The sequence below is a fragment of the Macaca mulatta genome, chromosome 13, assembly GCF_049350105.2.
Source record: "Macaca mulatta isolate MMU2019108-1 chromosome 13, T2T-MMU8v2.0, whole genome shotgun sequence".
In the NCBI taxonomy this organism is placed as follows: Eukaryota; Metazoa; Chordata; class Mammalia; order Primates; family Cercopithecidae; genus Macaca; species Macaca mulatta.
Window position 1 is genome coordinate 74,844,558 of NC_133418.1, and position 21,634 is coordinate 74,866,191.

General features: G+C 34.9%; 1 protein-coding gene across 26 annotated transcripts in view; it reads left to right on the forward strand.

The window, feature by feature from the left end:
* NRXN1 (neurexin 1) overlaps positions 1 to 20,644 on the forward strand; it is a 1,126,307-nt gene extending 1,105,663 nt beyond the window's left edge. For 25 of the 26 annotated variants that reach the window (XM_077958693.1, XM_028832104.2, XM_077958703.1 and 22 more), the window contains one exon: positions 17,261 to 20,644. In XM_077958693.1, coding sequence (XP_077814819.1) covers positions 17,261 to 17,568 — 308 coding nt within the window. In that variant the 3' untranslated portion in view covers positions 17,569 to 20,644. The remainder of the gene's footprint in view (positions 1 to 17,260) is intronic. The other variant, XM_077958710.1, reaches the window with a different exon arrangement.
* Positions 20,645 to 21,634: the final 990 nt, after the last annotated feature.

Here is a 21,634-nt window from a genome sequence, read left to right on the forward strand (position 1 = left end):
CAAAAGAAATTCCAAGCTATTTTCCCTTTTACATATTGTTGTTACTTTTCCTGGCTGAAAATTGGTGGGCCACTGATGAAACCACTCAGGCTTCCTGATGGGAACTGTACGTGTTAAAACTAGATCAGGGTCAACCTCCTGGGTGGGAACACATGGAACTCAATTATACTTGTTTCAGCCACACTGTCCTGCACAGTTAGCATAGGATGATAACTTCACATTGATATAATTAGTTTCAGAATACAAAAGAATGGATTCAGAATACAAAATATTGGCGATGTGATTGAGGAGGGCTAACTGAACCCCAGCTGTTAGTGAACAGGTAGAAATATGAACCAGCTATTGGTAACAAGGTCACAGGTCACTATTGTCCTAGGCTGCCCAGTTTAAGAAGCCTAGACACATGAGAGATAACATTTTTTTTCATAATTTTTCTCACAAAACATTTACACCTTCTGTGATTTTTTTTCTCAGCCTAGATATGTGATTGCTGGAGTTAATATATGAAAAGTGTGTTATAGAAAAATGTTTTGCTCAAAATAAGTGTTATATGAGTGTTTGCTGTTATTACTATTATTATTTTTACACACACACACACACACAAACACGTATTTTCCAAGACTTCGTTTTTCACAGGAATCAAATTTTTGTAAAACATGTCTTTGAAATTTTACATTTTAGATCCACTTAGTAAATTGACAAAATGGCAACACTGCAAAACCACTTAAGTTCCAAGAAGGTCTTTAATCATCTCAGTATCTCTTAGTTTGGGGGCCCTCTTCTGAATAGAACCCTTTCTCAAAACTCCTGAAGAAGTTTGTAAAAGGTGAGTTTTATGTTGATACTCAAGATCTTAAATGAAGATAATGACCCTCTTTGCTGTAGGAGGTCCCTAATAAATAACTCTAATTTATCATTTGTTACAAAGGGAATTGGACCTGCTTCCTGTTTTCTGGGAGCCCTGTTTAGGAAGGACAATTTCCTGTTAGATTTACAGTGCTAAGATTCTCTATGAGTGGTTAAGGGATGGGTAGCTAATGGGATATTAGCCACTTTCAAATCAATTAAACTTTTATCAAACTTGGAAAAGAAAAACTCCCTTGAATAATAAAATATCTCATTGGTCATAGGGAAAAATAAAAGCATCACCCATTTTTGTGGCATCTCTTTAGCTGGAACACAAGAGGTGAGGTCATCAGTACAACCACTCAAAAGAACGGTTGATTGCCTGTCAGAGGAATCATGTTGATCAAGGTTCAGATTATATAAGCACTGATAAATAGCAATAATAACTAGTGTTTGGTGAAGATTTATTCTGTGTTCTCAGTCCTTTACAAACATTATTCCTTGTCATTATTTTGTGAAACTATGAAGCATTTTCATAGCTAAAGAGATTCAGAGAGATTCAGAGAGATTAAGTCATGTCATGCAGTATGAGAGAGCAGGTGTATTCTCTAGTTAAGAAGAGGTGGGCTTATAATTTCTTGGAATGCAGAAGGTTTTTCCTCTAAAATTCAGGCACCTCACAAATACAGAATCGATTTTTCAAAAGTTCATTTAAATAATTTCATGTCATATTCTTTACATGTATTACTATTCATTAAGCTAAATTTGTTGCAATTACCATGCAATTTGAGTGGTTTTTCGGTGTGCTGTTTTGAGAAAAGATCAAGGGATTTCTATTGAATTGATATCATTAACCACATTAGGAATAAAGATATGTATATTGAACAAGGTGCATCTTTTCATTAAGTAAGTATCACGATCATTTAAAGGACTATCTTGCTAGATCATATTTTTAGAGCTTGACTAGAAAATAATTTTGTTCTACATTTAAATGTGTGTTATTTATTATGTAATTATTCAAAAGTGACTTTAATTAGCCCATAATAGGCAACACATTGCTATCAAAATGGAGGATTTTGAGCTGCAGCCAGAAAAACTGTGGCAATGAGTGTTCCATTTGAGGGAACATCTAGAGCATCTCCTGAGTACCAGGCCAGAATCAGTGCTGAGGGCTCAGCTCGTCATTCAGGTGCAGGATGGGGCAGGTGGAGTTGGAAACCGATGTGCTAGCTGGGTTTCAGGGTGCAACATGCTGGTGTAGGAAATGTTTTTTCCATATATAGTTAATTATTCAGAACACTGGAGTAAAAGTAAATGGTACATGGTTAAAGTAGCCATTTTATGACAAATGACAAAATCACATGTCATTTTTATTCACTTTCCCCCTGCTTTTCTGAAGGCAGTAAAGTCAGATTAAAAATTACATTGAACAAAGTTAAACAGGCAAGGAAGATTTAGTGAAGGCTATCGCAATAGGGGAGGTGGGCCAGAGTTCAGCCTGAGCACAACTCACTGAGAACAAACAAACAAGAAGGATGGAGAATATTTAATTGCTAGGATGGATGGATTTGGGACCAAGTGTGCTTGCAAATGGGCTTCACCCAAAGGAAATGTAAACAAAGTATCTCATGTTTTCATGACAGGGGGTAGTTTAACAATTTGGAGCCAAGAGCCCACTGAAGTTAGGCTCCTACCCTTCCCACAGAAATTAGGAGATAGGGGTGCTATCTTCTTTGATGTTTATATTACAAAGAGATGGCTCCCAAGTCCTGCATATTTACACATCAAAGGGACAGATAAAGTATTTGAAATTACAAATGCCCTAAGAAATGGAACGCCAGGGGACCAGAGGCAGGAAGAAGCCTATCTTTGTTTGGTTAAGTTGAGATCAACTTTCCCAGCAACCAGTTTTTATTGAACAAAATTAGTTTCTACCAGGAGTCCAGCAGGAAACAAAATCACGAGCAAAAGGTATTTTGTGTGTGTGTGTGTATGTGTGTGCATATACATGTGTCTTTCTGTTTTGTTTTGTTTTTTAGAATATAGGAATTTGTATTTAATTGAACTATTTTTACCCTTTTGTGAGGTTTGGACTTTTTTTTTAAACAATGGTTGTCACACTTTAGAAAAGCTCTTAACATTTTAAAAGAATTGTGACATGCCACCAGAAATGAATATTAGTTATGGCCAGGACTTTGTAATTATATAGAACTAGTTTGAGATGCAGCCCTTTCCTGATCTTGGGAAAGTTACTTAGTAGTTTTGATGCTCAGTTTCCTTGTCTGTAAAATAGGGGAGAATAGGGTTAATTATGAGATTGGAAAAAGAGGATTCATACATAATGCTTGGCACAGTGTCTGGCACATACCACATACTAAGGGTTTAACAAATAATTGTGACACATCCAATGATAGGTGAAGGACCCACTGCTACTAGCATTGGTTGTGTGCCAATGGAGGCAGTATTCTGCCTTGTGGTGAGGTCCTTCATAAGGCATTGCGCATTTGATCAGAGTAAAAAATCAGCACAGTCTCTTTAGGCATTAGAGAGAATGGGCTGTATTAAAATGTCTTAACTAACATATGATTGGCCACTTAAAATAATTACTTAGCATATAAGTGAGTTTGCTAAGGGAGATTAAGCATTTACCTGAAGTCTGTAAAAAATAGATGGCTGCTAATACAGAAACCTACTACAATAAGAAACAGAAAACTCTGTTCAGTAATGAGTACAGCATAAGTTTTTAGGCAAGCTGTATGTATCCAGCCTTAGAGCATTAATAACCAGTTTCACATCGCAATTTCTTATTGGAAGATGCTAAAATATAAGAGCCTTTTAACAGTATGGCACATGTCCTGTTGAGCTTTGGAAGAAGACAACAAGATGCACATCCATGCTCTGAAATATTTAACCACCTTGAAGGGAGGAATGTAGCACAAGTTTAGAAAAAATATAAGGTAAGTTTATCTCTCACAAAAACATTAAATCCAGGAAGGATAAAGTCAGGTTGTCTTGTAATTTGTGTCAAATACCTGTTTTGATAATGAAATTGGCTTCCTGTGGCGTTTTCTTGGTACTTCATTAATTACATTTGCTCAGATGACATCAGAGATAAGCCAGCATATTCTGAATTCCCATCTACAGGACATGCTGCCTCCGTGAGGAGCCAATATGCTTCCATTGTTGGCGCATATGCTCCACGGAGCAGCAAATGCTACATTTGGCTTTAGCCTTCAGCTCTCATCTCAACACAGTAACTTGTCGATTAGATCACTCTCATCATGAGTTGCTCCTTAGTCATAAACAAAATGTTATAAGAAGCCTGGCACTGGCAATATAATAGCATAGACCAGAATACTTTATTAATTTTCCAGGTTAAAAATGATGTATTAAAGATGCCAGTACAGCCAGAAGCCATTAATTACACTAAAAAAAAAAAAAGAAAAAATAGGAGAAAGAAAAATACTGATGTTCTCACATCTAAGGACACACTAAAATATTTTGTTTCATTGAGTAAACTTGAGAAATCCCAATGCCTGTGTTCAAATCTCAATTCGGCCACCTACTGTGTAATTAGAGGCAAATCATTGAATCTCTGTGTACTCAACTTTTTACATCTGCAAAATGAAAGGAATAGTGTTCAATACTCATGACATTGCTGTACTGATAAAAATGAGACAATGCATCTAAAGCACTTAACATAGTCTAAGCTTTGATAATATAAATTAGCTTTTATTAGTAATACCAGCAAATTAACTAAATAGTAAACCATATCATAAATGGAAATATCCCCAAACAAGAAAAGGAAATGTTACTGATGGATACTTTAGCATCTAGCAAGTTTTTCAAAGTATTTCTAAATTCTATCAGCATAAAACTTTCCTCACTAGCTACTAAGACAGGAGCAATGCTTTAGCTGGATAAATTTAGGTTCCTGTGGTAGGAGGAGAGCACATATCCTCTGCTCTTCTTATTTTATTTGTGGAGGAAAAAAAAATTAGGCTTTTTATACTAAACAAAAAGAGAGAGAGAGAAAGGGAGAGTGCTTTTGAGAGAAGAAATGATTAACTTTCCTGCTTCCTTCCTAGGACACTGAGGAATACTCCCAGCAGCGTGACTTACCAGGCACACCTACCCACACAGCCTCCCCACCATGATGGATGCCTTGTCTTTCATATTTCCTAATGCTAGACTTGACACACTTCTCTCTAATGGGCTCAGAGGGGAAGTTGTCTAATCTTTCACCTTAGCTATTGTTCTTTCACCAAAAATAATATGATCTTTTCCCAACAAAAGAAAATAGAGACAGCAGTAGCTTCATGACAGGAATATAAAGATGATCACCCAAAGCGAACAGACCCAGTTCTAAATCAGGAAAATCATACACTGCCCCATTACACAGAATGACTCTGGTTTATATAGATGCTGTGCAGGCACCGTGGTGGAGGAGGGGTACACCTAGGACACAGCATGCAACTCTACAGTGGAAAGTCTACTTTGGATTTCATCCAGAGTACACTGTGCAATTCCAGAGCAGGGAAGGAAGTAGGGGAAAATTGACTTAACAATTTTAGAAAGAAACAATGAAACCTAATCAAAGGAGTTTTTACCAATATAATAAGCCTTGCTGTCAGCTATTTATTACCAAAGAATAGTCTTAGATGATTGATTTTATGACACCTAAAACATAAAATACCATAATAAAATTTTGAAAGAGAGAGAAATATAATTCACTCCAACCGTAGGAGCCAGAGAGCACTGATCCATTAAAGATAGAATGTCTCACAGAAAAAAAGAAACAAGCTCCACATGCAGCACCACAATGAATGGCCTGAAACAGCATGCCCTACAATGCAAATGACCATTTTTGCCACCTGAATTCACAAGGCTTCCATTCATGAAGGGAAGTCCTCAAATACAACTACTCCCAGGGAGATAATGTCCTTGATGGTCACTGCCACAGCTGATTGAGACACTGTGTGTGGTACATATTGCAGAACTGTGTAATTGTTGGGACAGCTGCTGATTCAGTACCTTTTGTGTGGAAGATGTAGAGAAAACAATCAGATGATCACTGTTTTTACAAAGTCCTCATCCTCCTCAGATACTTTCATATTGAATGCCCTACCTGATCTGATGCCCACAGTAATTTATGTGTCATTATCATGTTTCTGATAAAAGAATGTTAGCAGAGGTTAATGAACTGCGAACTGTCACTCAAAAAGTTAGGTACAGGACCTAGACTAGAACCTAATATATAATTTGATATTCTTTTTACCACTCTTCACTGCTTTTCGAAGATTCTGTGGGAATGTTAACTCCCACAGCAAAGGGCAGAGAGTTGGCAGCAGGTGAAGAGGAATGTGGCTGGAAGGGGTAGAACTGGGCAACTGCTTAGAAAATACACCTAAAGAGCTAACTGTTTTTACTCTTAACGCAGGAATAAAATCAGAAACAATAACAAATTGATCCACAGTGGTAAATGCATATACACTGAGTATATAAAATGTTAGTAGCCATAGACAGACCTGAGTTTGAATTTTGGCTGTGCCATTTATAAAGTCTAAATAGCCTAATCTCTTTGAGACTCAGTTTTCTTTCCTGTAATGATAATACCTACACCACAGAGTGTTATAAGGAATAAATTAGATAAAATTTATGTGTAAAGTGTACAGCACAGCAACTACCATAGAATAATAGTAAAAGTAGTAGTTGTTAACTAAATAAAATAAGAAACAAAATATAGGTGTTGCAGGGAAGTCATAGTAGCTGTGTTAAGCATCACAGTTGACGATTGAGTAATGTTAAAATATATGGAAGAAAGTAAGAAAGAAGGTTTTGATGAGGGTTTTGATACTTAAGTAAGTTCACACCCAAGTTATTGCTAAAGTTTTCCTAGAACTATTTAATAGCTTGGCTTTACCTATTAATTTGGAAAGGAGGAAGGGAGGAAGGAAACGAAAGGAAAAAGGAAAGGAAAAGAGAAAGGAAAGGGAAGGAAAAAGGAAAGGAAAGTAAAAAGGAAGAGAAGGGAAGAATGACTTCAGCATTTTCTTTAATTAGGTTCTCTATTGCCCAGCAGGAGTGTCATGCCGAAATTATGGCTCACTGCACCACAAACTGCTGGGCTCAAGTGATCCTCCCACCTCAGTCTCCCCAGTAGCTGAGACTACAGGCATGCACCACAATGCGGGGCTAATTTTTTACATTTTTTGTAGAGACAGAATCTCCTCCCTTTGTTGCCCAGGCTGGTCTGAAACTGTTGGCCTCAGGCATTACTCCCCGACTCAGCCTCCCAAAGCACTGGGATTACAGATATGAATTACCATGCCCAGCAACCTCAGCAACTTCTGATAGACAATTGGAAGGAATGGTGCAATATTCACATGTACACACATGCACACACATGCACACACATTCACACTCATTCACACTTATACTCCTCATTACTCTAGCTATAATGTTGCCATTTTTGTCTTACTATAAACCAGGTTTTCAAAAAATTTCTAGTTTCAAGCCTTAAGGATTTTGTGGAATAAAACTCATTTTCTGTAAAGATAGATTATTCAAATTTCTATATATATAAAAGGAAAGTGATCTTAAGAAAAGTGATTTCTGGATGTATATATTTTTGGGTGTTGTAGTCAATGAGCTCCCAGGAAGAGAAGCTATTTTGGTATCAAGAAGCTTAGTTGAGTAGAAATCAGTTAATAAGGAATATCATCTACATTTCAAAATATAACTCTTCTTGCATTTTTCTGGAATGTAATACATTTTGATGAAAAACATATACAGACTCTCTGGGCTCCCTAGTTTTGAAACTGATTTTCTCATTTATTGCCTATGTGGCTTTCTTCTGCTTGACAATTATGGAAAGTTGTGCCTGAGTAATGAGACCCTTTTCAATTCCAATAGCAACAGGACTGAAAAGCACCCTAGAAATTTCTACAAGTACTCTGAATTGAAAAAAGAGCCCCAAGTTAGCTGTCAACTATTTGCAATACTGTGGGTGTCAGATGATGGTGATGTAAATAAGGCATCCAAATGAATCAAACTGCAGACTGATGACTCAGTTAACTTTAAATAGCTTAGTGACTTTAGTCATTGGGATTAAGTGACATATTACCTTGAAGCATAGGGAAAGCAGATACAATATTTTAATTATTGTACATTGATCCAAATTCTCCCAAGCACACAAAAAGTGATTTCTGATTTAATGAAATAAATATTACATTTATCCTTTATACTGAAGATATTACAAAGGTTTAAGGTTAGAGAAATAGTGAGTTAAAATATTTTATAAAGAAATATGCGACGTTAATGTCACTGTTCAGCCCCCTTGCTTAGCACTTTTACTCAAAACTTTAAAATCGAGGGTCTCTCACTTTCTTGCTCTGTCTCCCAGGCTGGAGGGCAGTGACATGATCGTGGCTCATTGTATTCTTAAACTCCTGGACTCAAGTGACCCTCCTACCTCAGACTCTTGAGTAGCTAGGACTACAGGTGTGCACCACTATGCCCAACTAATGTTTGTTTTAATTTTTTCTAGAGACAGTGTCTTGCTCTCTTTCCCAGGCTGGTCTTGAACACCTGGCTTCAAGCAATCCCCCATCTCAGCCTCTCAAAGTGCTGCGATTACAGTTGTGAGCCACAGTTCTTGGCTTTCACACTTTAATGATTAGATTCAACCTAGTTTGCCCTTGAAATTTTATCAACTTACAAATTTTTTTTTCTAATTATACATAAAACATACAGTTTTCAGCCAGTGTGTTCAATCTTCATTAGAGTTTGGAAGGTGAGAGAACTAATAAGAAAAAGAAACAGAGTCACAGGAAACTGTCAAAGGACCAACAATGTAGTTGAAAAAAGACAAAACAATTGAATGAAATATTTAAGTGAGATTTTACAATGGTATAGAATTAACGTTAAAATTAGTGATGTGATATACGGTTGAGAGAATTTATTTATTTAAAAAATTTAATAGATGTTATTGGATTCCTTTCTAATAACAATCAAACAATTATTAAGAATATTCTTACCAGCATTGAGATCTCTTCTCCACTTGCTTGTGTGTATTTTTCTCCATACTTCTGGTAGGTTGTTTGTCTTTTTTCCTATTAGTGACACACACTCTGTATTTTAGAGGTATTTACTCTTGGTCCATCATATGTACTACAGATATTTCCCCCCTCCTTTGTCATTTACATTTTGTTAATGATACTATGGCTTTTGCAACATAAAATTGTTATTTATGGGGTCAAATACGCTTATCTTTTTATTATGGCTTTATTCCATAGTCTACAGTCTCTGTGATAAATTTCATGTCCACCTTGAAATTTCTTCTCACTCTCCCTTTAATCTCACTGTGCTACAGCCACTCTGACTGTTGTTTAATTCCTGAAAAGTAAATTCTGTTTCCTCAAGGTCATTCGACATGTTATTTGTAGACTCCTCTGCCCACTTTCACTTGACTACTCTCTACTCATTTTTATCATAAGTGTCACAAATTCAGAAAGATCTTTCTGATTCTGCAGTTGCAATCAGAAACCTTTGTCCTACTCCTGCGTGGTACCTACAGTTTTCCTTCATCATACATATCCCAGCTGTTACTTTAACTGTGTGATTCCTTCTTGTATGCCTCTCTGCCTCACTGTATTTTAAGGTACATGAGGACATAAACATCAAGTTTGTTTGGTTATCTCCTATACCCTCAGGACCTCATATAGTCCCTGGAATGTTAACTATAGCTCATTATATATTTGTTGATAGAAGGAGGGTATTAGAGAAAAAAATCATAAAAGATGGGATATTTGAGCCAAGTTTTGAGAAAATAAGTACGATTTAAACAGGGAGGAGAAAAAAGGTTATATGAGCAAGGCATAAAAGTTGAACTGTTGTGGGTATGTGGGGACTTGGGGACAGCAATAATATATGACTGTAACTTCCTTTGACAAATATGGAAGACAAATTGGAGTAGGTAGCTGTGAACAGACTATGAATGGCCATGAGAATAGTAAGGACATTGCACCACAGTGGATGCAAACCACAAGGATACAATGACTATGTAAAAAGTCTATGAAGCTTATAGATGACTAAGCTGTAACATATAGTTTAGAACATACTGAATAATTGAAGAATAAGATTTGTAAACAGCATGATCCTATGGCTCCCCCTGGAGATGAGGGAGATTGTGCATGTTCTCTGCTTATTCGTTTTCAGTGTCACCAAGGTCATAGAGAGTGTGGACGTCCATTGTCTCTTCTGTTCCCTGTGGTACCATTTGAGGTAGCAGCCTGTCCTAGTTGGGTTTCTCTATCGTGCAGGCACGTGATGAGTTTTCCAGTGTATAGTATCCCTTCCCATTCAATACCTAGATCTCTGGAGAAGATAATGAACCTCTCAGTATCAGAGTGGTGGCCCCTTAACTGCCCTTCAAATGCATGCTTTGGTGGTTTTGAAAGAAGCAGAGGAAAATGTCAGAGACAGCAGCCAGGCAGGTAGCAAAGGTTTATTGATTTCCAAGTTATTTCTAAATCTCCGATGTATTGGGGAAGGGCTAAGATGTGTCAGACATGTCCTCTCGCAAGACTTGTCTGACCTCCATAAGTGAACTTAAGAATGTGCAGGCATAGGTGGAGTTGGTGGGAGGGAGAATGGAGGGAATTTGAAACATCCAGCATCCCTCACTTCTCACAAAACCACAGCATGAGTCGAAATTAATGCATGTCATATAAATCACTGTGTACCTGCTTTCCTACAAATGTAGCATTTAAACATGGCTTCTTATGAATGATTGCATCATAATTGTTTCTTCTGGCCTACATTGTATTGAAGCAAACAAATGGGAAAAAGTAATAAACTTTGAGTTGTTTTTTTTCCAAATGGGGAAGAGAAAAACTGTGCTAATCTCAATTCACAAACACCCCAGGAGGCTACAATTCCAATTTTCTTTTCACAGTATTAATGAAACTGAGTACTGGAAAAGTCAAATCTTCCCCTATAAATCCAAAATAATTTTCAAGGCTAGCCTAGAATTATAATAACTTCTACATCTATTAGACACAGTATAGAACCCTGGCCTAATGAGATCATTTTAGGCAACTCTTTTTCCTAGGTGGGGTGGAGACAGAAATTTAAAATCTATTACTTCAAGCTTAATTTATGAGAAAACCAGAAAGACTGGTCAGAAACTCTTAGTGAGAAGAAATTCAGTAAATGCTTCTTGCCAAGAGTTTTTTTTTAAAAGGATCATTACAAGACAGGACATCTAACAATTCTGGTTAGCAGAATGATATATGCTGGGCATTATGGAGTTTAATGATCCTTTCTGATCCCCTCTTGATCTTAAATATATAACCTGTATTTGTTTGTTTTTTAACCACTAGCATGTTTTATTCTTTTTTATTTCCTAAGACTGGTAGTTTCTTACAATCTTTTTCTCAAAGCTCAAAAGCTGAATTTTCATTGTCATCAGGTTATAATGATACTCTTACTTTATCCTTGGTGTGCCAGGTTCATAGTTGACGACATACACATACATTAACAGTCTATACTGCAGAAATAAAACAAGCCCAAAAAATTACCTAGAAACTACAATCTAACCTTGAAAGTTAACTTTGGAACCTATATATATATATAAGATTACAGTGGAAGAAAAGCTCATTCAAGTATACAAAATAATTTCATAAAAGTGACAATTTGAGTGATAAAAAGAGCATCTGATGGCATGCTAATGCCTTGGTGAACTCGTCAATAGAAAGACAAGGTCCCAACACCCACCAAACCCCATTCTATATCAGGAATTAGGATTATAAACACCATTTATCATGCAGAGGTGCAAAAACATAGATCAAGAGCAGTTTTCTTTAATGACAATAATTGATTGCTGTGTTTCCAATTTCAGAAAGAAAAATGAAGGATGTCACTTACCACTGCAAAGTGAAATCTCCTTGGAAAAATTTATTAATATTCAAAAATGTACCTTTCAAATTGCTTAGTATTGTAGCACTTCAGTTGCGAATCATTGTCCTCAGTAATTGCAATCTTTAACTTCTATTTGCATACGCTAAGGTATGATTAGATATAATCAAACAATGCAAACTGATAAATACAATGCCAAGTTTAATGGCTTAATATGCCCCCATCATATCATCATATGTATCACAAAAGTTTTTTAAATTAGTGATCACATATTATTTGTTTTGACAAAGCATACAATTTTATCTGCAAGCAAATTTAGAAAGTTACATTTTAACGTAATCATGCCAATATGAAACACAAAACCTGTTCTGCTGAAATAATCACACGTAGACACTTGTGCCAGTAAGAATTATTTTACATTGTGTTTTGAAATTAGGAAATTGACAATAAATTTTGTGGTTTATTGAACACCTTCCTGAGTAATACACCAATCCAAGAGGCAAACAGTCCTGACCCCTGCTGGCCTGACCTTCTTCATTTACCTGGGGGTGGGGAGGGCCCCCACAAGGATAATTCGGGAGCTGGAAGACCAAGGCACAGAGGCGATAAAGAGGGGTAAGCGGGAGGAGAAATAGAGAGGAACATGGAGGAAGCAACAGAGGGTGCAAGAAGCTGGTAAGAGATGAAGCCTGCACTGACATCCCTCTCTGCTCTGTACTGAAGTCTAATGTGTCTCGAATATATTTTCCCCATGTGTTTCTTAATTGGATCTAAATTTGTTCTAATTTGAGGAAATGATGTTCTTTCACAGATACAGTATCAAAGACTATCAAAAATAAAGAAATAACACATAGGGCGATTTCCTTTCCTGTTGTTGTAGTTTGAAATAACTATCTCAGCAAAAGACAAATTAAAATCTGAAAGATTTATTTTTTAATTTTTAATTCAGAGCAACAGTTGCATTTATTTTTTCTATGTGATAAGGCACTAAAATATGCCTTTAGCATTAGCTATTCATTTTCCACAATGAATTATCATCTGAATTATCATTGGATATGAACAAATTGATTTAGACTATAATGCAGAAATACGTTACTAACTGTCCAAACACTTGACAGCTTATGTTTACCTAAGTTACCACAATGTTAATTAGACAACAAAAAACAAGAAAATTCATAGGATTCTTGATAAATCTACAGGGACAAAGCAGACCATGTGGAAAACTTCTAGAGACCACCATATCTTACCAAATGCTAGGAGAGAGAGGAAGGATTAAAAGCTACTTTTCAGTGGTCCTTTCAGGTAACATGCTTTATCAGTGCAAGAGTCCCAGGAATTTTTCTATAGCCATTTCGCTAAATGAATCTCAGAAGTGAGTAGGAAAGAAGTGAATGCAAATATGAAATGGGTCATAATTATTGTACTGCTCTGTTTCCTTGCTAGAATAATCAGTAGCTTCCAAATCATTTAGGTTAAAAATGCCAGCACAAGTCAAAGCCTTCGTATTGTGATGAAGGTGTGCATTCTCGCTCTCCTCACATGTCAATCCTACTGAAGTTTTCCATTGATCCAAATTCCTTATATCCCTGGGCCCAATATAACGAACTGGCTACGTCAGCTTAATTTTACCTACACATCAGAGTTAATCTTTGAAGATTCAGGACTTAAAGACTTAAGCTTATTTGTTTGTATTCCATTATTTTAGCTCCTCCTCCTTTATTCTCTTTCACTTGCTTTTTTTTAACAAGTTAAATCTTTTTTAACAAGTTATTCTCTTTCACTTGTTTCTTTGTCACATGCTGGAACAAAGAAAGAAAGAAAGAAGGGGTGAAAGTAAATTTTAGTTAATTACATTATTCACATTTCAGCACTGCTAAGAACAAAACATGTAGCAGATGGCTTTAATTGTTTTAAAATATCTTATTTTGGTTTATTATATAGTTTAGAGGGAATGCAAAATTCTTAAATCCATGAAATTAATTATAAGTTTATCTTATTTTTTTTCACATTTTCGTAAATGGCTGAGATGACAGCATTTCCCTTTTATATAAATTTCGAACAAATTACATAAAAGACATTTAATATATTATAATATATAATAATATATTATATATATTATATAATATATAATAATATATAATAGTCATTATATACAATATATAATAATAGTCATTGATACTATTCTCTATATTTACATTAATATAAATTTTCTTCAGAGATTTTTCAGTGATCATCAAAATAAATCATTAGCGACAATAAGAGAAGCCACATTTATAATTACTGAATATATTTAAATGTCTTCGGCCTTTTATTGCATATCTGGGAAAGATGTCCCATTAACACATAAATATATATATATTTATATTAACACATAAATATATATATTTATATTAACACAAATATATATATTTATATTAACACATAAATATATATATTTATATTAACACATAAATATATATATTTATATTAACACATAAATATATATTTTTTTTTCTTTTTTTTTTTTTGAGACCAAGTCTCACTCTATTGCCAGGCTGGAGTGCAGTGGTGCGATCACAGCTCACTACAACCTCCGCCTCCCGGGTTCAAGCAATTCTCCTGCCTCAGCCTCCCAAGTAACTGGGACTACAGGTGTGCACCACCACACCCAGCAAATTTTTGTATGAGACAGGGTTTCACTATGTTGGCCAGGATGGTCTCCATCTCTTGACCTTGTGATCCATTTGCCTCGGCCTCCCAAAGTGCTGGGATTATAGTCGTGAGCCACCCTGCCTGACCAACACATAAATATTTCTAGTCTTAGAAGAAAAGTCAAGAAAAATTTCACTTAGCCTTCCTATTTCAAGCATAAATAGAAAAAGAATATTAATCAGTCAGACATGGTAGTATTCCAAACATACCTATAATAATATCTGCTATGATGGTTATTAAAATTTTAATGTGAATCAGGGAAAAGAAAGATAACATGTTTATTGGGTTTATTTAATTTTGGTAGAGCTTTTGTAGGTTATATTTTTAAGAAACATGATATTTAGAATTTTTACATCTGAGTTTTGTATAGAGATATTTTTAGGCCTCATATGACTTAAGCAACAATTTGGCTAGTGTTGCAAAAAAGAAAATATTTTCCTTAAACGGGAGATGTTTTCAAATGTGTATGGCACAGTTGAAGGATTTCAGGCTTTGTTGTGGTCTTTGTGACCTCATTCTTATTTTAACACAAATAGGCTATGTGCATAGTTGTTTTGAAAACCTCTCAGAAATATTGTAGCAGATAAAAATAAAATAAATGTTTTTCTGATAAGATAGTCCATTTTTGATACCAATTCCTTATCAAAAAAATACATGTCTATTCTTAGTATACAAAATATAAACCCTCCATTCCATCAAAATTCTCCAATTTTACTGTCATAAGCTAAATGATTCAAATGTTATCTCCATTCTCCCTATTCCCTTCTGTCAGACAAAGTAAAAGTGAGGTAATTGTGAAAATGTGTTTAAAATGAAAGCATTCCATCAGGTTGGAAAAAAATGATTTAGGTAACATTTAAATAAAATTCCCTTTTTAGCTCTCGAGACACCATAGTAAAAGAATGCTCTGTAAAATGAAAGTTTTTATTTAGTGAAAGCAGCTGAGCTAATTGGCACACTTTGGCAAAGATGACTGTATTTAAAAGAGAAAGTGCTGCCTTTGGTTTGTCAGGTAGTGACAGAGTTACTGCAGAAGATTCTATTCTTCATGAGAGAAAATTAATTCCTGTAATCAAATACTGTGGATTACAGTCTTTGTCTCCTTCCACCTTGGCCACAGAAGCAACTCCAAAGCTTTTTATTAAGCCGCACTCCATGGGCTTTTGTAAAACAAGCAAGGACATATTCAGCATAAAAAAATTTCACCTGCTACGTTTTGTAGCACCAGAACATAGCATATTGCTAATTTGAGACTGAGAGCTACTACCTTGGAAATGGCTATATTTGTTAAGACTTTATTTGGAGAAGGAAAGGAAAATCACAGAAACACACACACACACACATACACATTTAGGCAAAAGAAATCTTGGTGATATTTGAAAATGGAATTACAGAGCCGTATAGAGCCATATGTTTAGTAAAATGATTCCCAGTAATTAACAAGAACTTTTGCAGAAATATTAAAACTAATTACTAAATGATGTTTAGTAGTAGTGAAATAAAAGCATAATTTTAGTCTTCTTACGTTTTCAGTTCTTACATACACACGAACACACACTCATACACATACATCCTATCTAATATATATGCAATCGAGATTATTTAAGTTCATTATGCATAATTGGCAAAGAATCGTGTTTTGAAAGATGTAGCATTTTTAAAACATTACATCTGAAAAGTAATATTTTTATGTAGGACAAGTGAGAGGATAGAGATTCAGGGAAAAGCAGAAAACACAATTCACAAGGAAAAAATGACATACAGTCAGAGTAGGATAGAATCTTCTTCTCTCTCTACAGTTTCTATCCTTTAATATCAAAAAAGTTTATTATATATAGAGGAAAAGAGCTGCTCCTTCTCCTCCTATCTACCAATTAAATCTCAGGTCCATTCTTCCCCATCGATCAATTTCAGTGTCTGACCAAGCCTTCAAGAAGATATAGGCACCCCCAAATCCATTGTTCTCATCCAAGAAAGAACCTTACTTATACTTTGGGAAGACTGAAGAAGGGTTTTGTCAGTTGAATAAAACTAACCAGTCTTCTATTATTATCTATTAGGTAGTTCTGAGTTTTGACTAAAAAATCAATCTAGACTGTATTTAAAACTGAGAAAGAATATTTTATTACTTTCTTCTCCAAAGTTTAGCTTGGGAGCTCCCCAATCAATTAATAAAATACACACATACTTATGTAAACAAGTAAATCTCCAACAAAATGGAAATCAGTCTATTTTCATTTATAAAAATGTAACTAAAGTTATACTTTAAAAAGCAGACAGTTAAAATGTGTGAATTATCTTATTGTTCAATAAGATAATAAATTCTTTAAAATACAAGGGAATATGATTTCTAAAGTAGTCCTAAATTTAGTTTTCCTGATTCAGTCTAGTTAGACCTATGTTCTAGAGCAACACCAATTTGATTCTTATGATTCCCTCTAGTATTATAGGGTAGGGCTGTTCTGCTTTTCTTTATGTTGGGTTTGTGGTTTTTCCACTTAACCCACCAACATGGCCCTTTAGAGCTAATTGGGGTTTATTTAGGGCAATGCTTACAGAACTCTGTAAACAAAATTGATTTGTGAAAAAGAAGACATAGCAACAAATCTCTCGCAGAGAACTTTGAATCATAGTCCCTAGTTTTTAGTACCCATGAGGCAGAGGGATGGCTACAGGTATCAACAGGATACCTTTCCTAACGCATAGTTGCTGTTAGAAATAGATAATAAATGTGAATGTAGCTCTCTGGTATTCAGTGAACTCAATGATCACTTTGTGTTTGTTCTCATCCTCTTTTCTATAGCCAACCCAACCCGAGCAGGCGGCAGAGAGCCGTACCCAGGCTCAGCAGAAGTGATCCGGGAGTCCAGCAGCACCACGGGTATGGTCGTTGGGATAGTAGCTGCTGCCGCCCTGTGCATCCTTATCCTCCTCTATGCCATGTACAAGTACAGAAACCGGGATGAAGGCTCATACCATGTGGACGAGAGTCGAAACTACATCAGTAACTCAGCGCAGTCCAATGGGGCTGTCGTAAAGGAGAAACAACCCAGCAGTGCGAAAAGCGCCAACAAAAATAAGAAAAACAAGGATAAAGAGTATTATGTCTGATCCCAAGATCTTAAATGGACACTTGTATAGAAATAGTCTTCATTTTATCTGAGACATAATATAAACTTATTTACTTTCCTTTTTATGAAGCACATACAAAAGAAGACAGGGAATGCAATCAGGAAGGAAAGACTTTTTAAAAAATAAAAACAAGTATCTCATGCTCTTGTTTCTCAAAAAAGAAAAACAAAAAACAAAAAGTAGGGGCCAATAAATTCCCTAACATCCACAGTGTTTTCATTTACTCTGCTTGTCTTTATGTTGCTGGAACATTTCTAAAAGACAGTGATGACCGCACGCATTCATAAAGCAAAGGAGTATTACAGCATCAAGGCACAACACAGAAACCAACACAAAGCATAACACAAAAAAGAAGCTACCTATGATCCTGGATTTAGCCAAAGTGCTAGCGCTTTCCTGAGAAGTCAGTTAGTCCAATTGCCAGAGAAGACTGTCCTTTTGAGTGACTCAACCTGCAAACCTTTAAGAGTTTGCCGCCTGGTGCAACTGGAGCAGTGGTTGGAACTTGCATTTGAAACAAAGTGCTGGCTTTTTTGAAGACTTGTGTAGGAACACATTCAAAAAGCCCCTTTCTGGTTGTGAGAGAGGAAAAAAAGTATGGAGGCCTTATTTTCAAAAATGTGAAATATAAGGCACATTTTCACACAAAATTTCAAAACAAAAACAAGAGGGCATAGATGCAATCATTGGGAAATTTTCATGCACGCTTATTATGTTATTACATATGTTTATATAAAATCCATCTCTGTGTGCTTTCTGGACTGTGATAAGTGACGTTTTATAGCCTGTTGTATAGAAAATGCAAAATATATCTCTGCTCTTCAGCCATTTTTGGTAAATTCAATGTTATAAGTGTTGCTAAGTATAGGGAGTTTTATGACATCAGAGCAACAATTATTTCATTTGGTTTTTTTTTCTTTGCCACCATTATAAATTGCCACAATTACTTACTTTTATTTTTTAAAGAAATTACAGTGTAGTGTTTATTCTAAGGAAGATATGTATGAATGTATATAAAAAGACTCAGCTACTTTTTTTCTTATATGTACAGCCTTCATTCTGTTGCAATTGAGTTTTAGTACTTGTATGAAAGGTGTGAATTAGAAAGTCAAATATATACATATGTATCTTATAATCTTTTCTCCCTGAAATACATTCCCACATACATTCACTATTTTCACACACACACACACACACACACGAATCCACAGCAATCCATCAGATGTACTAGAAGATCCAAACGTGCATACAGTAGCAAATATTTATTGACATATTGAAAAGCAGGAAGGAAGAGGGTTGTGCCAAGGTATTGACGACAAATGGGGTGATTTGCTTCATTGAGATCTTGCTCCCAGGTAACCCCAAGAAGATTTTAGTCCCTAATGAAATGAACCTTTCCTTATCAAATAGAATATCACTGATATACTGCTGCATGAATAAGAACCATTATGTGGGCAGGTTATGGAAGCAAAATTGATTAATCTACACCTTAACTCTGGCTGCTGCAATTGAAAACTTTCTTTCTAGTAAAGTAATATATATATTCTCTGAATCTGATGTGCATGATGAACATTTCTGGAAAGTAAACATTTTCTCAACTAAGAAAGTATTTTTCAGTAATTTTTTATTCTGTATTACCCATTTAAGAAAATCATTCTCTGTTAATTATTGACTATGTTTTAACTTTTCTGGTTTTACATATATATCATTAAATATAGTTTTAGTTTAACACATTAAGTAGTAGAAAAGTATAGAGTATACACTTGTTTTTGCATATTATTCACTGATGTTCACAGCAATAAATTATTAATATGAGAAGGTAGTGCAAAAGAAATGCATTATTAGATTGCAAGTTGATGCTTCAGTAAAAATTGGTTGCATTACTTGAATACCTTCTAAAAGAGCGATAATAAATTTTGTAGAAGAGAAGAATACCTTTACAATTAGCTTTAATCAGCAAAGGCAAAAAATGCAAAACATCTTTTGTGATACTTTAGTTGATGAAAAAAAGCCAAGAAGTGGCCTGGATTTCAGATATACAGCACCTTAGAAATATGTATAATTCATAGCAAATCACCACTATCTATGGATGCCAAGTAATTGTTGTGAAAGAATCTTAATGGCTTTTTATGACCCAGAAAGTAGAAGGTATACAATGAAAATTTAATATCCATTACTTCTTTTCTAGATTTTCTTTTTTTTTTAATTTGCCACATTAAAGAATTCATGAGTCTTTTCTTTTCCCCTGTCTCATTCAGTCTTACTCAGGGAAAGCCAGTAAAATAAGAAGGGAAGTGTAAAACTACTAATTTACAGCTTGAAGGGTTTTTTGTTTTGTTTTGTTTTGTTTTGTTTTTAAGGTTGCTTTTCTATTTTATCTATTAAGCTTGAACCAGTTTCCATCTGGATAGATTCTAAAATATAATAGAAAATAAATTGAATAATGGTAATTTTAAGCAGTATATCTATGAAATGTGTTGTTTGGGATTGATTTCAATGTTTCTCCCCAGCATAAATTCTAAAGTTACATGCAATGATATAGTTTATTATCAGTAAGATTATTTCTAATATTATTGGCTTACACAAACTCACTCTAGCAAAACTTATTTTTTTCCTGAATGGAAAAAGAAAAGAGGGGAACAGAGTTAGAAGGAGAAAATGACTTGAATCCCAAGTATCTTCATACCAAACATATCAGGGTTCCATGCATAGTTTGCAGTTGATTGAGGATTTCACACTACTTGGCATAAATTTCATTACATCTCTAGACTGTAACTTTTCTGATTGATTATGCTTCTTTTTTATCCATGTAATGTATTGCCTTTTTTAAAACAACAAATACTACAATAATGTGTGAAGTGGTCAATCCCTAAAACATCAAAGACAGGCCACAAAACCCTACCCTTCTAGTGCTTTGTGTGATTGGGTATCTAAGGGGTTTTCTTCTTCTTTTTTTATTTGTTTGTTTTTCTGTTGCAAGGCCAATTTATCCATTATTGGAAATGCTAAGCAAGTGGAACTTACTGTTTTGTTAATAAAATATTTCTTAATACAACTGTGGATTTATTGATTTAAAAAAGTATATGCGGCACCATTTCATGATGTGGTGAAAGTGGGAAAGTGGTGAAAGTGGGACAGTAAGGAAGACTGCATCTGAAGGGAAGACCCATCCTTATATTACAGAGGAAGAATGTTGACTCTCTTTTGTCTGAATTTTACTAGTCATTAAACACCTCTATATTCATACAATTAAAGGCAGAGCCACTCAATGTACTTTTGTATACATTTGTTCATCTTGATATGCCAGAAACCATAAACTGATACAGTAATTATTGAAAACAACATTAAAATACTAATTTCATAAATATGCTTTTTCTCTATAAAAAACAATGGAATCCAAGTTAAGTAAACCTGTGATTAAATTCCAACACTATCACATACTAGTTACCATTTGCCTAATTTCTTTGACTCTCACATGTTATTTGAAAAAAAAAATGTATAAAAGAACATAGTGTTTGTTTCCATAGAACTATATTTATTTCTCACAAAATAAAGTGGCTTTTTAGAAATCAGATGATTCATCAGAGTAAGTTTTAGTTCAACAGTTGGTAACTGTTTTAAAACCCTGGCACTTGAAAATGATTTTCTGATGAAAATGCGTAAGTTTAGTCTTTTTTTCTTCAACAGTAAAAAGTCTGAACATGAATGCTTAATTCATTTTGAACCTGCAGTGTCTAGATATATTTGTTACTTCTTTATTACTATTAATGCGTGATTGTAAAAATGTAACAGAAACAATCCACATTTTATTAATGTCTAAATTAAAGGATATATAACTTAGTTTCCCTTAAAAATACGTAAGCACTCCAAAGGCGGTTGCTATATAAAACCTATTATTAGTAATCAGGCCAAGTATTTTGGGTCTTAACCTATAGAGGGCATAGATGTCCAGGGCCCAGTGATTAGGCCTCAAGGGTTGCTAACTTACATATATGTAATAATAGAGATATATGTAAAATATATATGTATATATAATAGATAGATA